Source organism: Protomyctophum bolini (genome assembly GCF_963924005.1).
Source record: "Protomyctophum bolini genome assembly, chromosome: 7".
NCBI classification, from domain to species: Eukaryota; Metazoa; Chordata; class Actinopteri; order Myctophiformes; family Myctophidae; genus Protomyctophum; species Protomyctophum bolini.
In genome coordinates, this window is record NC_137868.1 from 18,569,520 (window position 1) to 18,594,965 (window position 25,446).

Here is a 25,446-nt window from a genome sequence, read left to right on the forward strand (position 1 = left end):
TACGTACAAGCTACGTACAAGCTACGTACAAGAGTACTTTTTCCAACATCAATGACACTACAGTACAGCACTGCATGTGTGGGCATGTAATGTATTTACCACAGACTCCTCCATGAACTGGTCCAGGCTCTGTCTCATGTCCTTCACTGTGGAGACAGACATGGTCAGGGAGTCCAGAGACACCAGCTGCTTCTCTCCTTCTATGCTGAACCACAGCTTAATCTGAGAGAGAGAGAGAGAGAGAGAGAGAGAGAGAGAGAGGGAGGGAGAGAGAGGGAGGGAGAGAGAGAGAGAGAGAGAGAGAGAGAGAGAGAGAGAGAGAGAGGGAGGGAGAGAGAGAGAGAGGCAATCGGAATGGAATACGAAAACTCTGACAGACATGTCTTGATCACATGACTACACAGATAATGGGTACTGATTTGCATGAGTTTCGGACAACATCTATAGGAGTAGCAAAAATATATATTGTTTTGCAATAATGGCCCTCATGGTAGCACTATAACAGGCTGTGGAGGTTTTTCCTTGGGCTTCCGGGAGTGTGCGTGCAAAGTTTCACACCGATGCTCAAAGTTTCACACCGATGCTCGACCGGTGCCTGATATTAGCTGTTCACTAGATCGGTGGTTCCCAAAGTGGGGTCCGGGAACCCCCGGGGGTCCTTGAGGGAGTTCCACGGGGTCCCCACCTAAATGATAGTTAGGGACCAAACTCAGATAGTGTACATTTGTACACACTCAGAGTTAAATTAACATTGAGGGGGCACGGTGGCACAGTTGGTAGTGCTGTCGCCTCACAGCTAGAAGGTCCTGGGTTTGACTCCCGCTGGGGACGCTGTGGCTGCTGGCGGCATGTTTCCTCCTCCGTCATCAGTGCCCATACCCGAGGTGGGGTTGCCGAACGGGCCTTTCTGTGTGGAGTTTGCATGTTCTCCCCGTGTCCCCTAGGGTAGGTATAGGTACCCTCACAAAAAACATGCAGTAATCCTGGTCTCTAAACCAGAGGTTCCCAACCACCGGTACGCGGACCGGTGCCGGGCCGCGAGACATGTGCCACTGGTACGCGAGAGGGGAACATCAAACAGTCCGTCACTGACTGTGATTTATAAACGGCTTCGAGTCTGTGTTACTTCCATGTTGCGTAGCAGAACTGTCCAATCCTTAGTATCTTTACCGTTCATGTGTGCTCTGCGGGCAGCAGCAGCAACCACCACCTGTAGGCTATTTTGTCACGATCGCGCTAATGAAACCAAATGCATGGTGACGGTACAGGATTATTATTTCATGTCAAAATGAAAAGATGGTGTTAAGGTAAAGTAATGCCTAATGTTTAAGTTTTCCACATGTACAAAGCAATTTATGAAAAAGACATAAGCCTAACCCTTTTTTTTAAATCATATCATTGTTGATAATGATATAACGCCAATTAGGTCAATGACATATAACAATAATAGGCCTATAGCAGCAGGTAGCCTATTTAAGGGGCAGTCAACTGTCTTCTGTGAGAACGTTAGGTTTTTTACACAAGGGTGTGTAGAGCCCAGGATCACATTAGATAATTGACACAGGGGTGAAAATGGGTTACAAAACAGTGGGATAAAAATTATATAAAAAAAGTAATAATAATAATAACATTGATTTTACGATACAAATTGGTTTTTGGGTGTTTGTTTTTGGCTACACAGCGCTCCTCAGACCAGCCCTGAGTAAAACAAGCGAGTAGTTTTTCCCATGTAGTTTTTTTCCATGTAATGTAATGTAATATAATGTAATGTCTTAATGTAATATCTCTGCTCTCTTCTACTATAGCATAAGAAATACTGCATGTTCAGACATAAAGGTGGAACCTACCTGTTGTGTTTGCTCCTCGAACCTGCGGACGTCCAGGAGACTCTCCAGGTGTTTCTGGGACTTGTTTGAAAGAATCACAAGTTTATGGACCTCTTCGTCCACCTGGTTGTACAGCAGGTGCACCATGTCCACGGCATCCCTGGATTCATGGAAAACATTATAACAATCATGAAAAAGACAGCGATCAGTATATAAAAAACTAGTGTATGTCCTCTCATAGACTGCGTGTGTAAATGAGGAGATGGAGTCGCACACCACCGGTACTGGTGTGTCCTCTCACATAAGACACCAGAGTGAAATATGGACATGAGATAATTGATTTGAGCTCACTCTTTGTGGGCACTAACAGAGGAACTTTGTGTATGCTTACTATGCTACCTGCCTGTCACTTTTGGAGCAATAGTATTGTGTACATTTGTAAAGTTTTTATTCATGAGTTTTCGATTCGATCTCAATGTTTTATACAGTTGTGTCAATAAAGTCACTAACTAACTAACTATGAATACACTACACTGTGAATAGTGCAGAGAATATAGTGTTCACTCACTCCATTCAATGTGGTTCGTCAGTACTGATACATCACCTATTATATCGTTGCTGTCGGGCAGAAACCTCTTATCTCCATATTCAAAAACTTTGTGTGTTCTTTTATTTGTAAATTAACGGCATACTTGATCATCCTACAGCGTCCCGCAAAAGTAGCAGATCCACAAGCTCGGAATGCGGCGTAAAGCAAAAGTGGCATTTGTTTTGCAGGTTTTTGTGTTCTACGGTATATGGTATATACATAACACTGATTCCCAACCTGTCCTGAGGACCTTGTGTCCTCTTGTGAATCCACGTAATGAATCAGTCTGGCTAATGAGAGGCTATACTCCTACCTGTAGATGTAATTAATCAGTCTGGCTAATGCCAGGCTATACTCCTACCTGTAGATGTAATGAATCAGTCTGGCTAATGCCAGGCTATACTCCTACCTGTAGATGTAATGAATCAGTCTGGCTAATGAGAGGCTATACTCCTACCTGTAGATCTCATTCTCACAGGGCTCTTCCTTCCTGATACGGGCCAGCACCGTCCCTCCCTCCAGTCTCAGCCGGTTCAGACGAGTGTCCTCCAGCACCAACCTCATCAGACTCTTCTGCTGTTCCATCACCTCCGATATTACCTATGATAAAAACACGATGCATGCACACACACTAACCTTTAGTCATTCCTACTAGCCTGGTTTCCACACTGCGTTCAGTGAATTTGTGGGCTACATTTCTACAACAAGGAGGTGTGATAAATTAAAACGCTTGCTTTTTATTATAAAAGGATGAACCAAATCAGAGACAACATGTTGATTGGAAATGTTTGATTGGAATGGAAAATGCCACAGTTCAATCAGTAAGGCAGCACAGAGACTATGGATGTAAAAGCTAACAATGAAAACAGAGACATAATATTTACTTTATTCAAAAGCAGAAAAGCAGATCGACAAGCTCGAAACCTGTCACTCCGCGCCGCGTTTCAAGCATGTAGATCTGCTACTTTTGATCATTTTGTGTGACACTGCAATATGATCAAGTATGGCGTTAAGTTACAAAAAAGACCACACCAAAAGTTAGGTTTCTGCCTGACAGTGACGATATGTAGCCAGAGGCACAGCCATTGTGCGTCAGAGACGCATAAATCCTTTGCTCTGACCTCAGAGGTTTCCAGGTTGCCACTGTTGTTCAGCGAGCTGATAGACTCCTGGAGGGAGGAGACGGCCGCACTGCAACTGCTGGCAAACGGCTCGATTTTCTGTAAATGAGAGAGAGAGAGAGAGAGAGAGAGAGAGAGTGTGTGTACGGGGAGAGGGAACCTTTAAGTTAGAAAACTGAAAAAATAACAGCATGTAAGATAAAAGGTAGGGTACGGGATATTTTTGGGTTAAAACAAAAAGTATTTAGTTAAAATGTTAAATCACTATATTCTGATAGTAATTGCTTTAAATTGTTTGTTCAAAAACAGGGGTCTCCAGGTCTATCCCACTCTTTAATAAACAGAAAATCAACAAGCACTTTATCACAATATAGAGCTTTTTAACACGTATTTAACCAAAGAAAATGACTTTATTTACCCTACCTTTAATAATGTACTAGAGATTAAGTGATGGAGAACAAACTAAATTCACATCACAGGAATGCAATGTGCAATGAGGTCATGACGTCCTTAGACTGGCCGACCTCCGAAATCCACATGAGAGCCAAGCCGCTATTAAGTCTTATTTTGGTGGCGGCCGGTTGTTTATGTACTGTATGTTGTATCACTGTTCCATTGGGGCCCAGTTTATATAAGGTGTACCTGTCTGAAGAGGATCCAGTGAATGTGGTCGTAGTGGAAGGAAGGTGTACCTGTCTGAAGTGGATCCAGTGAGTGTGGTCATAGTGGAAGGAAGGTGTATACCTGTCTGAAGTGGATCCAGTGAGTGTGGTCATAGTAAAATAAGGTGTATACAGTACCTGTCTGAAGTGGATCCAGTGAGTGTGGTCATAGTAGAATAAGGTGTATACCTGTCTGAAGTGGATCCAGTGAGTGTGGTCATAGTAGAATAAGGTGTATACCTGTCTGAAGTGGATCCAGTGAGTGTGGTCATAGTGGAAGGAAGGTGTACCTGTCTGAAGTGGATCCAGTGAGTGTGGTCATAGTGGAAGGAAGGTGTACCTGTCTGAAGTGGATCCAGTGAGTGTGGTCATAGTAGAATAAGGTGTATACCTGTCTGAAGTGGATCCAGTGAGTGTGGTCATAGTAGAATAAGGTGTATACCTGTCTGAAGTGGATCCAGTGAGTGTGGTCATAGTGGAAGGTGCCGTCCAGTTCCGCCGTGAGTTGAGTGGAGTCGATGTGCTTCAGTAGGGCCTTCAGAGAGCTGCACAGCTCCGTCTAGAAACCAAAGCAACACAGCCAGCCACACATTATGCTCTGACCTGTGGCCATTTTGAAGACGAACTTCTACTCCGTAGTATGACTGTGCCGCTTGACAGAAAGAACTGATCTACAAGCTAAGAATGTATCGCATTGCGACAACCTTGTGCTACAGTAAAATAAGCTTAACCACTTTAACCCTATTTTGTGATGATTTTATGTGATGATTATAGAAAAAACAATAGTGTGGGTTTTTGAGTAGCTCGCTAAGTACAGTATGATGATGATGTACTGTACATGATGTCACAGGTACCCCAAAACCTTTTGGTTGTTACTCTATCAATAATAAAGTCAGGGTTAGCCACTAAAAGGAGATCAACAACCGCATGACGGGTCGTAATGTGACACACTGAGCTTTTAGATGAACGGTTGTTTCACATTTTCTTTTTCCACATTTTCAAATAAGATCAAAAATCTATGTCTTTATTTACTTTGTTTAGCCATTATGAATCCAGGGAAAGTCAACTGAGCATGGATACCCTTTAACAGCAACAGCCATTCCTCATGGGCCTAGTGATGATGTAATGGTTAAGGCCCTTCCTGTTCCTGGCCTATGATCAGAGCCAGAGTCCAGCGCTATCTATGTCAATAGAGGAAAACGCTAATGTGTAGACCACTGGGTCGGGACCCATTTGTGGGTCGCGGACACATTGTTATGGGTCCCCTTATTTTTTTGTTTCCTAAATTTGGTTTTAATATTTATATTTAATATTTCAAAAAAAAATCTGTAACATTATTAAGAAATAAAATAAATTCCAAAAATTAACCCATTTTGACCTGGGAACAATTCTACAAATGTCTTCTAAATCCTGACTTTCTATGTCGTTCTCAAACATTTTCATGTCAAGGACCCTCAAGATGTTTAATGGCCGCAGACCCCCATCTGAACATATGTTGTTCCAGGGACCTCCCCAGAAGCAAAGATTTGAGTTAAAAACGAATATATATTCAAAGATTTGCGCCACATTTTCACGATAAAAAATAAATAGCAGACCTACAAGCTCGTAGCTTGAGAGAGAGCTTGTAGATCTGCTATTTTTCAATAGCTAAAGTATAACAATGCTTAAAACACCAAAAGGGGTTCCCGCCCAAAATGGGTTAAAAGAGGTCGTGAAAATAGCAGATCTACAAGCTGACAATGTGGTGCGAACCGTTGTTTTGGGTCACGGGCTAAAACGTTTGGGAACCACTGGGTTAGACAACACATTGTCTTTACAATGTGATTTGATTAGGAAAAGAGTAATATATGAAAAAAGAAAAAGAAAATAAGTAATATCTTCTTATGCAAATGATAGTACAGTAATGCTTGATGGGATGTTATTGGGCGTTAGTAGCTAGAGTGGGTTTTAGTAAGTTTTAGCTCTGTAACAACAGTCAACATTGTGGCTAGAGTGGGTTTTAGTAAGTTTTAGCTCTGTAACAACAGTCAACATTGTGAACAGCTGTTGACTCAAAAATGATTGCAACTGATAAACAACACTTTGATAAGAATGGAAAAAGGCTTAGATAAACTCTCTCTCTCTCTCTCTCTCTCTCCACCGGTCCGTGACCTGATAGCAGGACGGCTGCTTCTCCCATCATCACAGACATGGCTCAAGGACAGGCCAAAGAATGAATGGCCACAACGGACGGCAGTCTCTCACAGACCGTGTCCTTCCTGCTGGTGGAACACTGAGTTGTTATGCCACCGCGGGATGTGAAAACCACACTGTTGTTATTGTCACCGTGCGGCGCTGTTATTAAATATGACGGTAGTGATGAACTTGTTTCACATGTGATCATACCTCATTTTGGCGGTTGTATGTTACATCAGGAAGCAATAGGCAGTATATATTAGTATATTACTTACAGCATTCGACAAGGTTTCTTCAACTATGCAATGCATGCACCTCATGGTACCACAACAGCACCTCAAAAAGGTCATAAAAACAAGGCTCCAGACTTCCCAAAACAAACTAGTCAGGCTACTACTTGGCCTGACTCCCCAGAACCCACCTCACCCAGCTCATTTTGATAGGTTGGAATGGCTTAGAGTTGACGACAGAGTACAGCAACTTGCAATGGGCCTGGTCTATAAGATCGGCTACACCACTAAGATACCGGTACCCATGTACCTGTCAAAATACTTCCTTAATGTCAATGAAGTCCACGATCACAACACCAGAGGGAGTTCAACAAACCACGTTCAACCCAGATTCGGCTCAAATAAGGGGCTAAATTCATTTCACTCCTATGCCACTAAAATGTGGAACGCCCTACCAACAGCCGTTAAGAAATGTGAGTCGCTAGCCTCTTTACCGCTCTGAAAGAGCACCTACAGGCGGCTATAATTCGTAACTGGCCCATGTAAAAAAGCTAGTCCCCTCCCCCTTCTATTTTTCTATACTGTACACGTTTTCCCTTCTAAAAGTGTATCAGATTTTTTTTCTCCCTTTTTTGCATAGATGTGTATATCTGTTTATAAATGTTTTTCTGAATTGAAAATGGAGGACCCTGATGTAAACAAGTCTCAGTGCTTTTCTCTTTTTTGTATTGATCTGTACACACTCTGCAATCTGTTAATAAGATTCAATCAATCAATTCCTCCGGAGTAATATTTCACATTTATGTCATACCAGGCATCAGGCAGGTTAATGCTACCGGAGCTATTAATTAACTAAATTAAGTCTATTACCTGTACAGTGATTTCTCTCTCAGGTTTGATGGATGTCTCCTTGTCCACCAGGAAGAGAATGGAGTAAAGTGCATTTGGTATTAAGACCTGGGAAAACATGCACACACACACACACACACACACACACACACACACACACACACACACACACACACACACACACACACACACACACACACACACACACACACACACACACACACACACACACACACACACACACACACACACACACACACACACACACACACACACACACACACACACACACACACACACACACACACACACACACACACACATTCGTTTTTCAAATCAGTTTTAATTGAGAACAATACAATGAAAATGCACACAGCGTTTTGCCACATACAGCCAAACAACGCAAACTACGTCTTTAAACTGAAGGCCAGCCTTAATCACACAAAATGTCATGTCATGGAGGAGCAAGGAGTGCTTCTTTGAAAAGGCAATCAAACTTGGTCAGCGGTGAAGGAGCCAGCCAAAGTGTCAGGATAGCATTAATTACAGCGAGGGAAAACATTGCTTCATTATGGTATAAAACACAACATCAGAGAGAGAGAGAGCGAGAGAGAGAGAGAGAGAGAGAGAGAGAGAGAGAGAGTGAGAGAGAGTTCCCTGCTCCTTGGGCAAGTTGGAAGCTAATTACTGTGCATATTTTCCAGTGTGGGCTCACCTGGAGTTCAGACAGGGATGATAGAAGAGCTGGACGTGGCTGCTGTCTCCTGCTGTCTATGAGGACAGTCAGGCCTTGATCACGCCTCTCACTCCTATACAACCACAATTCACAATTAATATACTAGTTTACTGTATACTAGTATACAACCTGTGGGTCGGGACCCCCAAGTAAGGTGAAAATGTATCGTCAAATGCATGTCATATGAACGTTCCAATTTTTTATTTTTAAGTTCATACACACACACACACACATGTTGAACTTGGAACTGTACTCAGGTCAGGTGTGAAAGTAGATGAAATGTGACTTACCGTAGCGTGGAATAGTAGTATCCCAGTAAACAGGTGAGGTCTGTGGCTGTGCAGCTCTCACCTGTCCACACCCGACCCCTGGTGCACACCTGGAGCACGGACCTCCCACCGCGGTCTCGGTTTCCTGGAAGAAGAGAAGGCCATGCAGCAACGGGTCAATTAAGTCAGCAGCTCTCGTACTGACAAACCTCCTACCATAATGTCTAGTGGCGTTAACCCTCTCAGTAGGTTTATGTTTGTTTGTGTTGCGGTAACGTCCACCCAGATCGCAGATGTAAATTATCTCTCAGCTGCTTCATTTCACTTTTACAGCCACAGTTGAGAAATTCCAGCAAGGTGCTTGAAAAGCACCTGGACTACATTTCCACCCACCACTACTGACCGTAAAGACGACTTTAGTGGCGACTTTAGTGCCGACCCTCATGATTGGCTGCCTCCTAGCGACCTTACTAGGGACCTATATGATTGCCTGCCTAAGCAAATGATAGTCTGAATGGCATAAAAACCAATACTCTGAACGCCGCAATGCGGAGTGAGTGGCAACAGAAGCTAACAGAAGCTAATGGTATGAGCTGACTGGAGAGTAGAGGACAACCATTACAAAACACTGTGAGTGAACCAACAAAGGAACGTTGGAAACGAACGAAAACGGGCGCTACAAGAACTTAGGGCCCTATTTTCATTTTACCCCTAATCCCTAAACTTCTTTGCCTTTTTTACTATTTTGAAAAACATTTTTGAATAGTTCAAATAGCCGATCTACATCAAAACGTTGTGAGCTTGCTCGTAGATCGGCTATTTGAACTATTCAAAAATGTTTTTGCTAATTAATATGTTTTTCAAAATTTTAGCACTGATAAAAAAATAGGGCCCTCGAGAGTCATTCTTGTTTTTAATTTGAGTGAAGTAGGATGGTACGTGTGCGAGTTACTTTGGGCTATACAACTCAGCGACGATGATACGAGGATATTGTATGACACGGCCCTATCAGGTGTGTGTAAGATGAGAACATACTGTGTACACACACACACACACACACACACACACACACACACACACACACACACACACACACACACACACACACACACACACACTAAGCTGCGGGATAAACCTGCAGCCACTGACTGATATGTCACAGCGCTCGCTCATGGCATTACCTACCGGGTAGAACGACGGCCCCGGAGGCCAGCAGTTCCTGGTTGAGCTGTGACGCTAGGGTGGGGAGGCGTGAGCAGCACCAGTCTGACGGAGGACTTGTGGACCCAGAGGACGGGTGGACGGCCGTCCCATTAGCTGGTTTAGGCACGTGTGAGTCCTCTCCACCGTGGCTGGGCCGCCGGGTCTCGCCGCCGATGACCACGTCATGCTGACCTGCAGACAGTGGTGGCGGAAAAAAGTGCTCAAATGTTGTTAAGTATCAATACTGCAATGCAGAACTGCAAAGTAAAAGTCCCGGAATTCAAAATGTACTTGAGTAAAAGTACAAAGGTATTGGTATCAAAATGTAATTAAAGTACCAAAAGTACTCTGTGTGGAATTTGCATGTTCTCCCCGTGTCCCCTAGGGTAGGTACCCTCACAAAAATATGCAGTAATCCTGGTCTCTAAACTGCCTCCCCCTGGCCAGCCGGGGCGCCTGATGGAGGGGAAAGGAACTGGTTGGAATAACGTGCTCCTTTCACGCGCTACGTCCAACCAACTCCAACCAAACTCCCCCCTGTCAGGTGTAAAGGAGCAACTTGGACACTCAAGCATGAAGGAAGCATGAGTTAAGTCCGTTGCTCTCCCCAGGTTGGCGGAGGGTGTGTAGAGCCCAGGATCACAGTAGATGATTGACACAGGGGTGAAAAATGGGCTACAAAATCGTGGGATAAAAAATATATTAAAAAAATAAAAAATAAAGTAGGCTACTCAATATGCAGAATGTCCCATGTCAAGTTTTCAAATGTATAAAGATCTTTTAAAATGAGCAGATCTACAATCGCAACGCATTGTGTGCTTGTACATCGGCTATTTTCAAATAGCCGAAATGTATAGGTTTAAAGGGGTTAATGCATGTTTTGTAATGATAATAATCTAAATCTACAAAGTAACTAATATAACGTTTTCAAATAAATGTAGTGGGGTAAAAGTACAATATTTTGATCTGAGATGTAGTGGAGACAGTACATGTAAATTGTATTTGAAGTTGGAAATACTCAAGTAATGTACAAAATCCTCAACATTACCAAGACAACAACATCGATGTGTAGACTAGTCCGTAATGATACAGTATTTAGTATTTAATTCCATGATGATATATTACAAAATTGTTATTAAATACTCTTGTTATTCCATCATAATTGAGAAAAATAAAGGGAAGCTCCGCACACTCAGATCTGCGCACAATCAATGTATTTATTTAGCAAGCTTTCGGTCTACTGACCTTCTTCAGGCATAATCATTATTATTACATCATAATTAAAAATATATATTTTTGTATTTTTGTAAATATAAGGTTTTCTTTTATATTTTTAATTTCCTGAAAAATGAACATTTTGGAGTAGGGTGGTTTCTCCCCAACAGCAGAGATATGAAAATGTACTGTACATCACTGACTTAATTAGGAAGACTATCATGTTGGAGATTACTTTTTGTTTAACAGAACAGTGGGCATTCTAGTACCCATTCTATTTGTATTTATTTATTTATTCATTCATATATGAAGCTGAGCAGGGGAAATAGAGGAACAGGAAAGTGTGCAGCCCAGTTACGTACTGTTAATTCTTCACAGTCTGAAATGTTTACTGTAGGTACTAGTTGCGCACAGTCAGTATCATGTCGAATCTTCCTTTCACCTCAGCACTTTCTTACCTAACAGAGTCATGCCATTGACCAACACTCATTAGCGGTGAGCAAGGTGTGTTCTAGTGGCAATGAGCTCACTCTGACTCATTACGGAGACCAGGTGTTTGCTCACTGTGACTCATTGGTGGCTTCTGCAGGCTAAAACTCTGGCGTTATTAGCCTTTTCGTCTCTCTCGTCCTCCTCCCTCCTTCTCTGCTCCACAACCAGCCCTCAGGGCTCTGTTTTTACAGGAATGCTGCTTCTGACATTCCCAACTGGTACCACTGTTTACTGGCTTCATCGTAACCCTGGAGGGCCAGTCCAGTAACCTGGCAGCTTTCACACGGAATATTGATTTGAAAAATATTCAGTATTGGACAATAAATATGGCACTGATTGTAGACGTTTGTGAGATTAGCTGCAGGCAGACAGCTAAGACGCAGGCATGATCGAATGCAAGTTCTCAGCCTGGCAGAGATAATCATCAGGAAAATATTTGTATACATGCCAGGGTTTAATGTATGAAGTCATCTTCTAGACTTGTTGTCACCACTAGACTATTCTGGTGATGACATTGGACCATTGGGACTGGGAGTGTGCAGAGAGATGGCATTCTATGGTTCAGTATTTGACAGACACCTTCCTGGGTGTTTTCTTTTCAAAGCGTCTCTGCCTGGCCTCCTGTATTGTCCTGCCCTGTTCTGTGACGGTTACCCCTGCCAATAGGTTGAGCTCAACCTCTATTGTCTTCAAAAAGTCAATGCATTTCCTGTGTGACTGCGCGGCCGCGCTTCTGTTTGCTGCATGCTTCCTAAGTTGCTTTGTTTTCAGAGGAAGCGACAAATGTAGGGCAAAGCCTCCTGTTCATTGTGCCATGTGAAAGCCTGTTTTGTATACCATCTTAGACACTGTTTTAAACCACCAATGAGAGGCCAGAACAGTTTTAGCATGGATTGATAGCAGGCAAACATAGATGAAATGAAATCACAGAGGTTTCGCACGTAAAATGTTTGCAGTCTGGCATCATGGGTTTCAATTCTGTCCTGCTTATGCCACTTATGCCTGATTGATACATTGTTCTACGACAGTGTTTAAAATAATCTTGGCCTATAATGATATGTTCGAAATAGGAATGCCAGGTTGAAAGTGGTTAAAACTCAGAGTATTTCTTTTCTCCAGAGCAAAGTGTGAATCCGTGCAGACTGGATCTAGTGGTTCCACATGGACACAGGTAGAATTTGAAAGGCTTCTGCTGCATTCATCCCCAAAGCGCCTCAATGTTTCACAATGGAACCTTTTGTGAACGAGGCAACCCATCTGTCTGGGATCCGAGCCGCCAGACCCCCGGCCCTGTTCACACTAGAAGGTCCACCTCACTCCAGGCCATGTCACTGTGGGATACTGGGGTCTCTCAGGTCGCTCACAGGATCCTTTGTGATCACTCTTTTAAGTTCTCTGTGTGGGAAACCTGCTTTGCAAGAGCTGAAACACAATCTACACTGAGGTAATCTTTTTTTTTTTTAAGATTTGTTTTTGTCTTTTTGTTAGTTACAAGTGAAGATAGACAGGAAAGAGGGAGAGACATGCAGCAAAGGTCGTCATGAGCGGGACTCGAACACGTGACACGCTGTCAGGCCAGGACCTATATGTGGCATGCATAGGGTGGCCAGACGTCCGGTTTCACGCCGGACAGTCCGGTTTTACACCCACCTGTCCTCCTCCCACCTCAACCTCTGGCCGGACACATAATTGTCCGTTTTTTTGTGATATACAGTGCTTGTGCCATAACTGTCATTTACGTCGTCTGCCTGGGTATTAAAATCTCTGCAGCGCTGCTCAGCTCCGAAGCGAGTGGAGACGTTCGGAGTGTTGCCATGTCCGCTTAATTATAAGCGACTTTGGGCTTGTTATATATAATAGGCTACTAAGCCTAGTCAGGCTTCTTTTGGGCTTGTTTTCATAGACATGGTTGCTTGGTTCTCTTCCAAAACCTGGCAACACTGCCAGTGGGATGGTCGGTTTGTTACTTTGTTGAGCTCTCACAATCAATTTAGTATAGTTAATGCAGAGATAAATAAACCAAATATGCCGAAATGAAAAACTACATTTAATGAGCAATATGGAGCTCGACATCATAAAGAAAGGGAGGCTAAAGCACTGTGAACATATACATATAGGCTACTGGCTTCATTCTATTTCTATGTCCCACACCGATGACCATAAGACTGTATAAAAAACCCCACAAGAAAGAGATTAAACATAAAACATACCGGTATCTAAACATGAAATAAAATAAATTGATTATAAAATGAATGGCCTTTGTGGTACCCTAATTTAGCCTAATTTAAAAAGGTTAATTTAATTAGCAAATATATGTTCTCTGTGGACATAATGCTGGAGAGGATGGTGGTGAAAATCAGGTGCAATAGTAGTAGTAATAATATTAATATCTGGAATCTGGGGGGGGGGGGGGGGGTCGTGGGAGCGAGCCCCGCAAAAAGTGTCCTCCTTTCTGAGGTCTTGCAGGTGGCCACCCTAGGCATGCACCTGGACCACTAGGCCAGCGAGCTCCCCACACTGATGTAATCTTGTGTGTGTATTGATCATTTTGTTACTGTATCTTTACTGCACGGCTGGCGTAGTGGTCGTATGGTACTCTTTGAGAGGTTTAAATGAGCTCACTTGTCATCACAATTCAATACCCGGAAGAGGCTGCGCTTAACAAAATAGTGTGATTTCCCCGGCAACACTTTCTCATTGAGCTACCTGTGCAGACCAACACGAAAAGCAAAAAGTAAATCTCACGTGACGTCACAGTATAGTAAAGAAAACAGGAGTCAGCTTTCTGATTCTGAACCACGCCTGGGCTGGGGTTTAAAACGTTGCCTGTTTCCAGGGTAGGGCCATACGTGTCCCCAGTACAAGCCAAAAAACACATGGCTATGGGCTTTTAAAAAAGCAAATCTGTCACCAGTCATACTGATAAAGCAAGCGCTTGTCAATTATGAGCCGTCTCCTGACATCAACTCATGAGTCCAACCCCGCCCACTGACTGACTAACCTCACCAATCATATGCAGTATAATCACGTACGTACGTTTTGTAATGAAAGCTGAATTTTAGGCCCTAAGGTTGTATTTGATACGAAGAAGCCAATGTGCTCAATCAAGGCCGTTATGATTCAGCCACAGTTAGAGGAAAACAAACAACTGTTGTTAATAAGTTCAGAGTGACAGTTGAGAATATTACCCTGCCAAGGTACGCTTGTTGTAACAAAGCCTTGTTTTATGATGAGAAAATCATAAATCCTTTTATTTTTTCCCCCAAGCAACTTAACTTTGATTGCTGTCATAGTAATGTACTACAGTATATAAACAAGTAATTTCAATGAAGTTAAGCAATTTGTAGTGATTAGTGACTTTTGCATAATGTATGGCACGAGGTCGAGCTGTAGTACATTCTCCACCAACCTGACTCCTCTCGGCTGCTCCTCCTCTCAGAAGCAGGGAAGGCCGTGTCCAGCTCCAGCTTCCCGAAGCGCAGCGCGTAGCCGTTGATGAGCTTCTTGGGGGAGATGTTGACCGAGCCCCCGGAGGAGGAGCGTTCCCTGTGACCCTTGACCTGGCCAGCCTTGTTAGTCCTCTCCAGGGACTTGGAGCGCCTTTCGGCCCGCCTCTCGGCGCTGCGTAGCCCCCTCTGCAGGTAGAGCAAGGGCGTGCTGGGGCGGGGGGAGTCGTCTCCGCTCAGCAGCCAGCCCCTGCCCGTGCCCCCCAGCCTGCGAGACGTGTGCTCTCTCGGGGAGTTACGGGTGTCGGCAGGGACGCTGCCCGCCGCCACCGCCGCCACCCTGCCCCCCGCGGTGCCGTGCTCCGGGCCCTCCTCCAGGATGGACTCGGAGCTGGAGCCCAGATGCATGGGGTTCTGCAGGGCCTCCATGTAGGACTTCCTGAACAGTCTCTTGGTCTCGAACGCTGCCGAGTCCCTGGGGTGGCGGCGCCGAGGCGCCGAGGGGCCCGGCTCACTCAGATCCGTGCTGAAAGACAGGGTCTTGGATACTGAGCCCCTCTCCCTCCCTCCTCCCCTGTCCTCCCGCCCGATATGTCCCGACCCATTGTCTCGGGTGGCTCGGTCTGTTTTAGTGCTAGAGGCGGCCGTTTCGGCAGCTCTGAGGTTTTTATGGCCCTCCGTGGGTTCGAGTCCAGAATCCTGATCTGGGGCGGCCCGAGTGCTGACAGAGGGACCCCCATTGGGGGTCGTCGGGGGATCCGAGAAGGTGGAATCGGCTCCCTGAGAGTGCAGGGACTCCCTGGAGCTGCGGTGGCTGTCGAGGGTCCCCGTGGAGCCGCTGGTGCTGCAGGTGCTCAGGTGGCCCCTGAAGCCTCCGCCGCCCCCACTGTGGCCACGTGCCTGCATGATGGCGTCCACCGTGCTGGTGACAAACAGCGGGTTGACCACGTTCTTCCACGGCGTCCTGTACACCGCGGTGCCGGTGGTGAGCAGGCAGTTCTGTAGCGGGTGCAGGTTGCTGCCGCCGCGCTCACGCGTCACATTCTGCAGGAAGTCGGCGGTGAAGACGCTGCCGTACATGCTCTCCGCGACGGGGATCTCGGCGACGGCCTGCCCGCTGGCCGACAGGCATTTTATCACCAGCTTGGCGGCCTTGCGGCCCAACGGGACGACCTGCAGGTAGAAGTCCCCTTGCCTCAGGCGCACCTTGTGCAGAGGGGCGAGCTGCAGGACCACCTTCTCGTGGATGCAGAGGGGCCAACCCTCGTGGAAGAACAGCAGGCCTCGGAACCGCACCTGGTCCGGACAAAGAGACAATGTTACATGTCAGCACATCTGTCGCTCCCAACATTTAACATTTTAAAACCGTTTTTAATATTTAATATAATATTGTTTATGTCCCACAAACGGTTTGAGCATAAATCATCACTCTGATAAAAACCAGTCCGTGTAATTTCTGTCTGGCTTCTAAAGCAGTTTTAGCTGCAGTACCACAATGTCCTGATGTGGTGGGGGGCACCGTGTATGTAAATGATTTGGTCTGCCACACCCTCATCCCAGCTACTCCCCTCCCACATCTTTGACTCATTATAATAAGGCCCACCCCCCCCCCCCCCCCTCCCCTCCAACAGTCCCCCCCCCCCCCCCCCCCTTTCATAGAGCCCGATCAATGCGAGATTCTTTTTGGCCCAATGCTGATAATAATAATAATAATAATAATAATAATAATAATAATAATAATAATAATAATAATAATAATAATAATAATAATAATAATAATAATAATAAAAATAATAATAATAATAATGTAACTGTGAGACTAAATAATAACTACAGTGGATCTATTTGGAACACAGCTTCTTCTTTTCCATTTTTGGAACAAAAGTGAAAGTTTTGGACATATACAGTATTGGCCAGATGGATACGTTGGTCAGGCTCTGTGTGTAGAAAACACACAACGTCATTTCTGGGTGAACTATCCCTTTAAACCCTATATGGTAGACCGGAGTCCCTTAGGGCTTTACATTAGAGTATTTTCAGTTTTTTTTACTCAACATTAAATCTTTTCTGCTAAAGCTTTCCCCTCAACATGGATGCTCGGACCACTTCTATTTCATTCTATCTTCATATACTGTAACCGGTCCTCATTAATGGTCATTTGACACATTTTCTGTCTCTCAGAGGAGGGCTGTGCCAACCAGTGATATCAGGGTTGGTCAGTTCAAAATTTCAATCATTTTTTAAATGTTCTATTAATGCAAGAAGAATGGTTTCTATTTCAGCATGCTAACTTTCCAGTCAGAGAAAGGCTATAGTTTCTTTGAGCTTGGAATTCTCAACGATGATGGCATTGGTATACAGGCAGGTTTCTGAACTGTCCATAGCCCACCAATTAGAGTTTAGTAGACTAAAGTACATGACAATTGTGCATTAGCAAGGACCAATTATATGAACATAAGGTTGAAAATGCTCCTTTAATTTGAAGAACACCAATACATTTGAGAGTGTACTCCCTTACGGGTCCATTTGATTTGTACACTATCACCATTTGGAACCCCCTCAAGGAGCCATGAGAGTCCCTGGACTGCACTTTTGAGAGCCACTGCATTCTCTGGATGCAAACCAATAAGGTTCTGGCTGGTTCTGAGCCAATAGGCTGCACCACCAGTACACCTATAGTGAAACATCTGTTTAACTTTAATAGAGACACAAGGAGCTATCACAGGACCCCACCCCCAGTGGATGAATCACTGCAGTCAACCATCACTCTAACAGGAAGATAAAAACCTGTCTGATCAGGCCTGAGCCCTTAGCAACAACAACACAAATCTTCCCCATGACTCTACTGTTATGTACAACGTCAGACAGACACTAAAAGCAACAAAAAACAGTGCTTGAGGGTTGCCTTTTTTCCATTATTCCTTTTTCCTTTCCATTTCTTTCCCTTCGACTTCCTGCTAAAGTGATTGAGAACGTGATCCTCCAGCGAAGCCTCTCATATTGCGAGCCGTACAAAGACTGCACTGCACACCAAGCCGTTCTCAGGGGCTAGGCTTAGGTGAAACTATTGCTGTATGGCTATCGTCACAGTGTAATCACAGCAGAGATGAATACAGCAGAATAAGGTTTCAGGACTTTGGACATGGAGCCCTAACCCACAGCAATCAAAGCTTGTGGGAGCCGATATTGAGTTTCAGTTTGGGCCAAAGAGGCTGAGAGCGACCACAGTTTCTCTCTGTTTGTCTATTCAGAGCATGGATGGCCTGGCTCTCAGCTTGTTTTCTGAACAACAATCAACTCTGTCCCAGTCCGTCGCTCCCCTTCGCCTACTCGGCAAAAAAGTTCCCACTCATCAGCTCTGCACTCACATTCTCTCTCTGTCTTTTCTCACAACATTTTTGTCTAATTGCTCCAACGCAGTATCTATCGGAGTGTGTAGTATTCCAGATATGACGTGTTTGGGTGGAACTAAATGGGGGTTTTGTGAAGCTTTCAACTTTATCTTCCCTTCATTTTGTCCCTCGCTGCCCTTTTCATTGCTTTTCATCTCACCTGGGACCGAAGCCAAATCTAAGTGCCAAACAGAACATCTAGCCAGCTCCGCTGTGTTCTCCAGAAAACCACGGAGGTCAGCTAACGGACGAAAGATTAGCCTGCTTTGCCCTCTTAACACCAAAGCAACACAACAGGAGTCATCCATCCAGTCCTGGCCGTCTTACTTACGCACGTCTCCTGCTGGATGACCTGGAGGATTCTCTTAGCGGGGAGGAGGAAGTCGACGAGACAGCGGAGTCCGTCCCCGCGGTACTGCCTCTCCACCACACTGAACAGCTGCCAGAGCACCGTGGCAGCGGTGACGCTGAACGGGGGGTAGAGGGCCGACAAGGTGCTCTGGATGCAGTTGTCCAGAGACTCCGAGTCCTGAGGAAGAGGACAGAAGAGACAGAAGCTGGGTAAAGAATCAATATGTCAAATATACCGGCACATCAACATAACACATCGCCATACTTTTCACAACGCAAATTCCGTATTGCAAACAGGCAGCAACTTTTAGACAGCCTTGCAGTAGGAAGGTCTTGGGTCCCAGGCCAGTAACGAAATGTGTGGTCCAGGAGGGCGAGCATCTTAACCACTACTCTTCTAGCCAGTACCTTTGAAGTCATGCTTCAAAGAAAGGTTGTTCGAGGCCACCGGTTTGCATGTATTTGTCCACATGCATGCACTATTATTCACAGTATAATGAACCATTATTGTTCACCTCTGAAGCTGGCCAAATAGTGACGCAAACATGACATCAGACAAATACGTTATAACCCGCAACGATGAACACTTGTTTTCATCATGCTGTGGTTCCCACTGACTGCACAAACAAGGGTGCACTCACACAAGCATGACCACGTAAACACAAATCTGTATCACAGATCACAAGCAAGTGCTGTCGGGTAGAGTAGTGCTGTAGCAGTAGAGTAGAGTAGAGTAGTGCTGTAGCAGTGCTTTTCAACCCTTTTCATATCCAGGCCCATTATTTATTCTGCAATTTGAGCCACGGACCACCATTTGATGAGACTTTTCTAGAATATTTACTAGAATAACATTTTGTTCTCAATTTCATGCTGTATTGGTGTTTTAACAGGACAGACAACAGGCAAGCGTTTATCAAAATAACATTTTTCTTCTACATTCTCTAAATGTGTAGACTTCTTGTAAATTAAGTAATGCAGATTATTAACAATAATTTAACTCTTGAAACAAAATGGACCCTCCTGGGTCCATTTGGTTTCATTTTACACTCTCAAGAGTTAAAGGGTCCATAAGGGTCCATTTGGTTACCAACTCTCCATCATTTAGCTGGGGACCACCTGGAACCCCCTCAAGGCCCACTGGTGGTCCCCGGACCAGTGGTTGAAAACCACTGATATAGAGGTTATGCGTATGCATAAAGTGAGTGGCAAATCGAGTGGCAAAGTGAGTTTAATGTTGTTTAACCCATTCTGACCGGGAACCCGTTTTGGTGTTAGCATCATGTTATGCTTTAGCTATTGAAAAATAGCAGATCTACAAGCTCATAGCGCGCCACCGAGTGGCGCGCTACGAGCTTGTAGGTCTGCTATTTTTGAAAAATCGAAGAACGACTGACATTTTTAGAATCTGATCTCAGGTCAGAATGGGTTAATCAGACCAGTGTGTGTCCCAGTGGAAACCTCGTATGAATCTGATCTCAGGTCAGAATGGGTTAACGCAATCCCATAGGACCTTTCTGTTTGGATGTACAGTATGGGCTGTCAAGGCCAGAAAGTATTTTTTTGCGACTTAGTAGGTGTTCCTGAATAACTTCTGGGTATGGTGATGATGTCATGCGCATGTAACCTCCATTGTAACTTATCTGTAAATAAAAGATATGGATGGCCTGTTAGTAGCTTTAGCTACCCAAATCTGCTACGTTTTGCCAAACTTTGTGTACCTTTTGTGTTACAGTATGTGACACCTCACAACAGACCGGCAGAGGAGCACCGAGTGACACGGAGTCAAACAGTCAGGAAGCCTGAACTTCACGGGAAGTGTCGGCCATATTGGTCTTTCCATTAAAGCGAGGGGAAACACCTGGGGGGGGGCCGGAATGTGACGTCACTGTCAGCGTACACAAACAGCAGAACTGGAAAGTCCAGACTAGACTCCAGTTTGGCAAGCCCTCCAATAACAACCATGTCACCGCTCACTCTGTCTGACCCTTAGTGGTCATTAGGCCTGATTTATAGTTAGTTGTGCTCCGGCACCGCGCCCCACCACAAATGTCCAGATCTGCAAGCTCACAGCACGTCGCTGTGAGATGGTGCTGTGAGCTTACAGATCTGCCATTTGTGGTGCATGTATGCACGGCGTGGCCGTGCTACTGACAGGGTTGTGAGTGGCAGTGGTCTGGGACTCCAGTTCTCTCGGAGGATGAGGTTGACCTGCTGGTGGTGTGGTCATCGTGTTCACATGGAGTTCAGTCACCCCCACCCCCCACTCCGTCTCCCGTCCTTCCCGAGTGGAACACAGCAGGGCAATGGAGGCATCTGCCTCCACAGATAGAGAGAGAGGGCTGCCAGGGAAAGTCCAGAACAACAGGACAGATAACTGTGCGTGTGTGTGTGTATGTGAGGGGGAGGTTAGATCGTGGGAGGTAGGGTGTTAACTTACAGTTGATTGGCAATGCCAAGTTTTAGAATTTGCAGGACAGCGTAGCAGTAGACAGATCGTAAAAAGCAGAAGGTCAGTGTTTGTTGTTAAGGCCTCTGAGGTGCCTCTCTCCCAGGCTTTTTACTCTACGTTTAAAGCCAGATTTTTTTCGGGTTAATTGAACGCTGGAGCCGCGCACCGGAAATAGCATGTATTAATTAAGCATTACAATCGGTTTGGGATTGTGCAGAATTTAAGTGTCATTGTATGAGATGAGATGAGAGATGATATGCTTTATTAATCCCAACAGGGAAATTTAATCGGCGCGTTGCGTTGTGAGCTTGTAGATCTGATTACTTACTGAAAGTATATTTTCCCTTTAATTAATGGATTTTGTATGGAATTATGGGGGGAATTTTTGGCACATCATTTGAAATAATAGAATAACAAAATATAGGAAAACAAAAAATACTCCATGTGTGGGTCCGCGACCCACACATGGATCCCGACCCAATGTTTGGGAAACAGTGATCTACACAGTCCTTCAGCACCATCAATTAGCGGAGAGTGACTAGACTCAAGAGTGCATCGGTACACACACACACACACACACACACACACACACACACACACCACGGCATCACCACCACAAGGCCCCTATTGTGCTCTCCTCCGCCTCTCTAAGCGCTGTGTACTGTACACCCGCTGGTGCCCTGAAACGAAGGAGAAAAAAAAACGCCCACTTCCATTAGCAGCCATGCAGCCTCTCTCTCTCTCTCTCTCTCTCTCTCTCTCGACAAGAGACACAAAAATGTCTCTGGGCATTAGTCACTGTTGCGCCAGGGAGGAAAAGAATAACACTGGCTTTTTTATTGAGGGAAAGCTAACAATGGGAGGAAAGCGTGAGGGCTTCGGGGTTTTCGGAGCGGCCTGGAGAGTCGTTCCTCGGGTTCCCAAGGCGGAGAGGAACGGCTGCTGGGCCACAAAAGCGGCGCTTTGAAAAGCGATTAATCAGCAGAGCAGAGAGGTTTTTTTTTGTGTTTGTTTGAGCTCGACTATAAATCGGCTGCTCATTCAACCTGTTGCACCGGACTGGCTGACCAGGGAGAACCCAACCTTTACAAAGTCACTGCTAAAACCAGGCAGCACAATGGTGGCTTTGAACAATGTGTACACATTCAGCATGCTGGCAATACATCGCTTCATAGGCCCCCTCCACACACACACATGTGCACGCGCACGTGCACGCGCACACGCACGCGCACACGCACACGCACACGTTGCCAAGGGCCTATTCAGAAACTCACTTCACCTGGCAAGTGGGAGACATCATCTGCATGTCTCAGCACAGCCATGGAGCCGAAGCCTGAGCTATATACTGTACTTAGTTGTGCGCGGGTGACACGTAACCAGAAATAACAGATCTACAAGCTCACAAAGCACCAGTAGTGAGACGCGCTGTGAGCGTCTAGATCTGCCATTTCCGGTGTTAGCCACAACAAGCTTTAGCCACAACACCACTGCTTCCCCTCTGCTGTAAGCCAGAGAGGAGGAATGTTGCGTGCGGTCGTGTGCGTGTGCGTGTGTGTGTGTGCGTGTGTGTGTGTGTCTAGCCTCAGAGCCTCAACCAGGACTCAGGGCTCCGGTAGTAGACCTTCTCTCCGGTGGTGTAGGTATTTATAGCCGTCTGGCTGTGGCAGGCAGGCTGGAGGTAAAGAGCCAGGATGGTAATTAATAGGCAGAGGATCCAGGTGGGATGCCGCTGTCCCCGCAACCCCGGTTGTTTCGACAACTGTTCCAGATGCATGCTGAACAATGCCAGTATACTAACTAAGCACAGTAAAAATGACCGTTTCTCAACCAGTGGGTTGGAACCCACGGGGTGGGTCACTCCCAAGATGACCTGGCAGGGTTGTGGGCGAACATTTACAGAGGAATTACCATCATCAGTAACACAACAACTTTAGGTCCCGGTGTAAAATGAGAATTTAGTTATCTCATAGAAGCAGTCGAACGAATACTCTCAACACCAGAGTTTTCTTTGTGTGCATTGTTGGTGTCATGATGAGTACATGCAAGTAAATGCAAGAACAATATGAATGTTTTGATGCAAAATTGCTAAGTTTTGAGACCCTTTCTAAGGACTATATCAGTTATTAGATGTATATAACTAAGCAAGTCAAATACGTCATCCGCCAATAAACAAGATTGTAGACCAGATATCTCTCCTGTCACCCAATGACATATCTGTGATCTGTGTCAGAGGGCATTGTGGGAAAAATAACATAAAGAGGTGGGGGGGGGTTGGGGAGGGAAAAGGAGAAAGAAAGAAAGAAAGAAAGAAAGAAAGAAAGAAAGAAAGAAAGAAAGAAAGAAAGAAAGAAAGAATAGAGCAAGGGTGAAGGGGAAAGAGGTAGTCACACTCACAGGCACATTTAGTGGGTCAGGGACACAAAAGGAGTTGCGCACCAGGCGTCCAGTGAAGCATGAAGCCACCAGGGGTTTGTAACAGGAGGAGAGCCCTGGAGCCCCACGCAGCCAGCTCACTAACCTAGAGCCCTGCATGGAGCCCCACGCAGCCAGCTCACTAACCTAGAGCCCTGCATGGAGCCCCACGCAGCTAGCTCACTAACCTAGAGCCCTGCATGGAGCCCCACGCAGCTAGCTCACTAACCTAGAGCCCTGCATGGAGCCCCACGCAGCCAGCTCACTAACCTAGAGCCCTGCATGGAGCCCCACGCAGGTTAGTGACTAACCTATAGTCCTGCCTAGACTCATGGAGCCCCACGCAGCCAGCTCACTAACCTAGAGCCCTGCATGGAGCCCCACGCAGCCAGCTCACTAACGGTTAGTGAGCTGGCTGCGTGGGGCTCCATGCAGGTTAGTGACTAACCTATAGTCCTGCCTAGACTCATGGAGCCCCACGCAGCCAGCTCACTAACCTAGAGCCCTGGAGCCCCACGCAGCCAGCTCACTAACCTAGAGCCCTAGCTGGAGCCCCACGCAGCCAGCTCACTAACCTAGAGCCCTGGAGCCCCACGCAGCCAGCTCACTAACCTAGAGCCCTGCATGGAGCCCCACGCAGCCAGCTCACTAACCTAGAGCCCTGCATGGAGCCCCACGCAGCCAGCTCACTAACCTAGAGCCCTGGACTCATGGAGCCCCACGCAGCCAGCTCACTAACCTAGAGCCCTGGACTCATGGAGCCCCACACTAGGGGTGGACAATATGGTGATATTGATAAATATCGTCAAGACAATACAATGTTTCCACCAGTGATGGGCAAGCTACTTGGAAAATGTAGTAAGCTACACTACCAGTTACTCTCTATTAAATATAGCTCAACTACAACAAAGCTATCCCCAGATAATTATAGCAAGCTACACTATAAGCTACATGGCAAAAGTAGCTAGCTACATGGACACTACTTTTTTTTTTAAATATTTTTTATCAACTTCATGATCAAGTTTCCACCGAACAAATAGCCTAATAGGCAGGCAAAAATGCTGAGTTTGGTTGTTTATTAAAAAACAAACTGGAAACAAGCCCTCTGTCTGGCTTTTGGTGTCAACTTTTTCACATTTACTTGTATTAATGTACCTTGCGGTGTGGCTGATTCATGTGTTCAGTGTTGGGAAAGTTCTTTTTTGTATTAACTATAGTTCAGTTCACAGTTAATTTTTTTGAAAGGAACTAATTCAGTTCATAATTAAACATTTTGAACTAAAGTTCATGGTTCCAAAAAATGAACGATTTTAGGTATTTTTTGTTCTTTTTTAAAATAATTATTATTGCCACAGCCTAGCCATTTGCGCACCAGCTGAGAGACAGGGATTTAGACTAGAGCAGTGGTTCCCAAAGTGGGGTCCGGGGACCCCCAGGGGTACCTGAGGGAGTTCCAGGGGGGACCCATCTATTTTGTTCATGTTCATAAAGTGCTAAAGTGTTTAAAGCAGTGGTTCCCAAACTTTTTCATGTCAAGGACCCCCAAATTGACACTACATAGCCTGTGGACCCCCATTTGAAAAGATATGCCAGGGACCCCCATAAGAGAAGACGTACACATTTAGACGTCTACATTTAGACGTCTGTATACATTTAGACGTATACATTTAGACAGTGTCCCCCCGAGTGCCTCCCCAGTGTCCCCCCGAGTGCCTCCCCAATGCCTCCCCAGTGTGCCCCCTGAGTGCCTTCCCAGTGCCTCCCCAGTGTGCCCCTGAGTGCCTCCCCAGTGTCTACCCAGTGCCTCCTCAGTGCCTGCCCAGTGTCCCCCCAGTGTCTCCAATAGCAATACAAGAGCAATAATACAAATTAATCTTAATGTATTAATCTAATTAATTAATTAATTAATTAATTAATGAAAATTGCGGCCTGTGCCCAGCACCATGCCAAAGCTTTTTCCTGCAGGAAACACTGCTTGTGGTTGTAAATATATTGTTATCCGTGTTGCGAGGATGAGGGGGTACCTGGA

At 45.4% G+C, this 25,446-nt stretch overlaps 1 protein-coding gene across 3 annotated transcripts in view; it reads right to left on the reverse strand.

The window, feature by feature from the left end:
- Positions 1–25,446, reverse strand: part of plekhg4b (pleckstrin homology domain containing, family G (with RhoGef domain) member 4B) — a 53,100-nt gene that overhangs the window by 21,515 nt on the left and 6,139 nt on the right. For all 3 annotated transcript variants that reach the window (XM_080767210.1, XM_080767209.1, XM_080767211.1), the window contains exons 2-12: positions 18,537–18,734; positions 14,777–16,109; positions 9,643–9,852; positions 8,479–8,602; positions 8,168–8,261; positions 7,474–7,560; positions 4,641–4,757; positions 3,537–3,635; positions 2,873–3,015; positions 1,848–1,986; positions 100–222 (exon numbers count right to left, since the gene is read on the reverse strand). In XM_080767210.1, the coding sequence (XP_080623336.1) occupies positions 100–222; positions 1,848–1,986; positions 2,873–3,015; positions 3,537–3,635; positions 4,641–4,757; positions 7,474–7,560; positions 8,168–8,261; positions 8,479–8,602; positions 9,643–9,852; positions 14,777–16,109; positions 18,537–18,734 (2,667 nt within the window). The remainder of the gene's footprint in view (positions 1–99; positions 223–1,847; positions 1,987–2,872; positions 3,016–3,536; positions 3,636–4,640; positions 4,758–7,473; positions 7,561–8,167; positions 8,262–8,478; positions 8,603–9,642; positions 9,853–14,776; positions 16,110–18,536; positions 18,735–25,446) is intronic.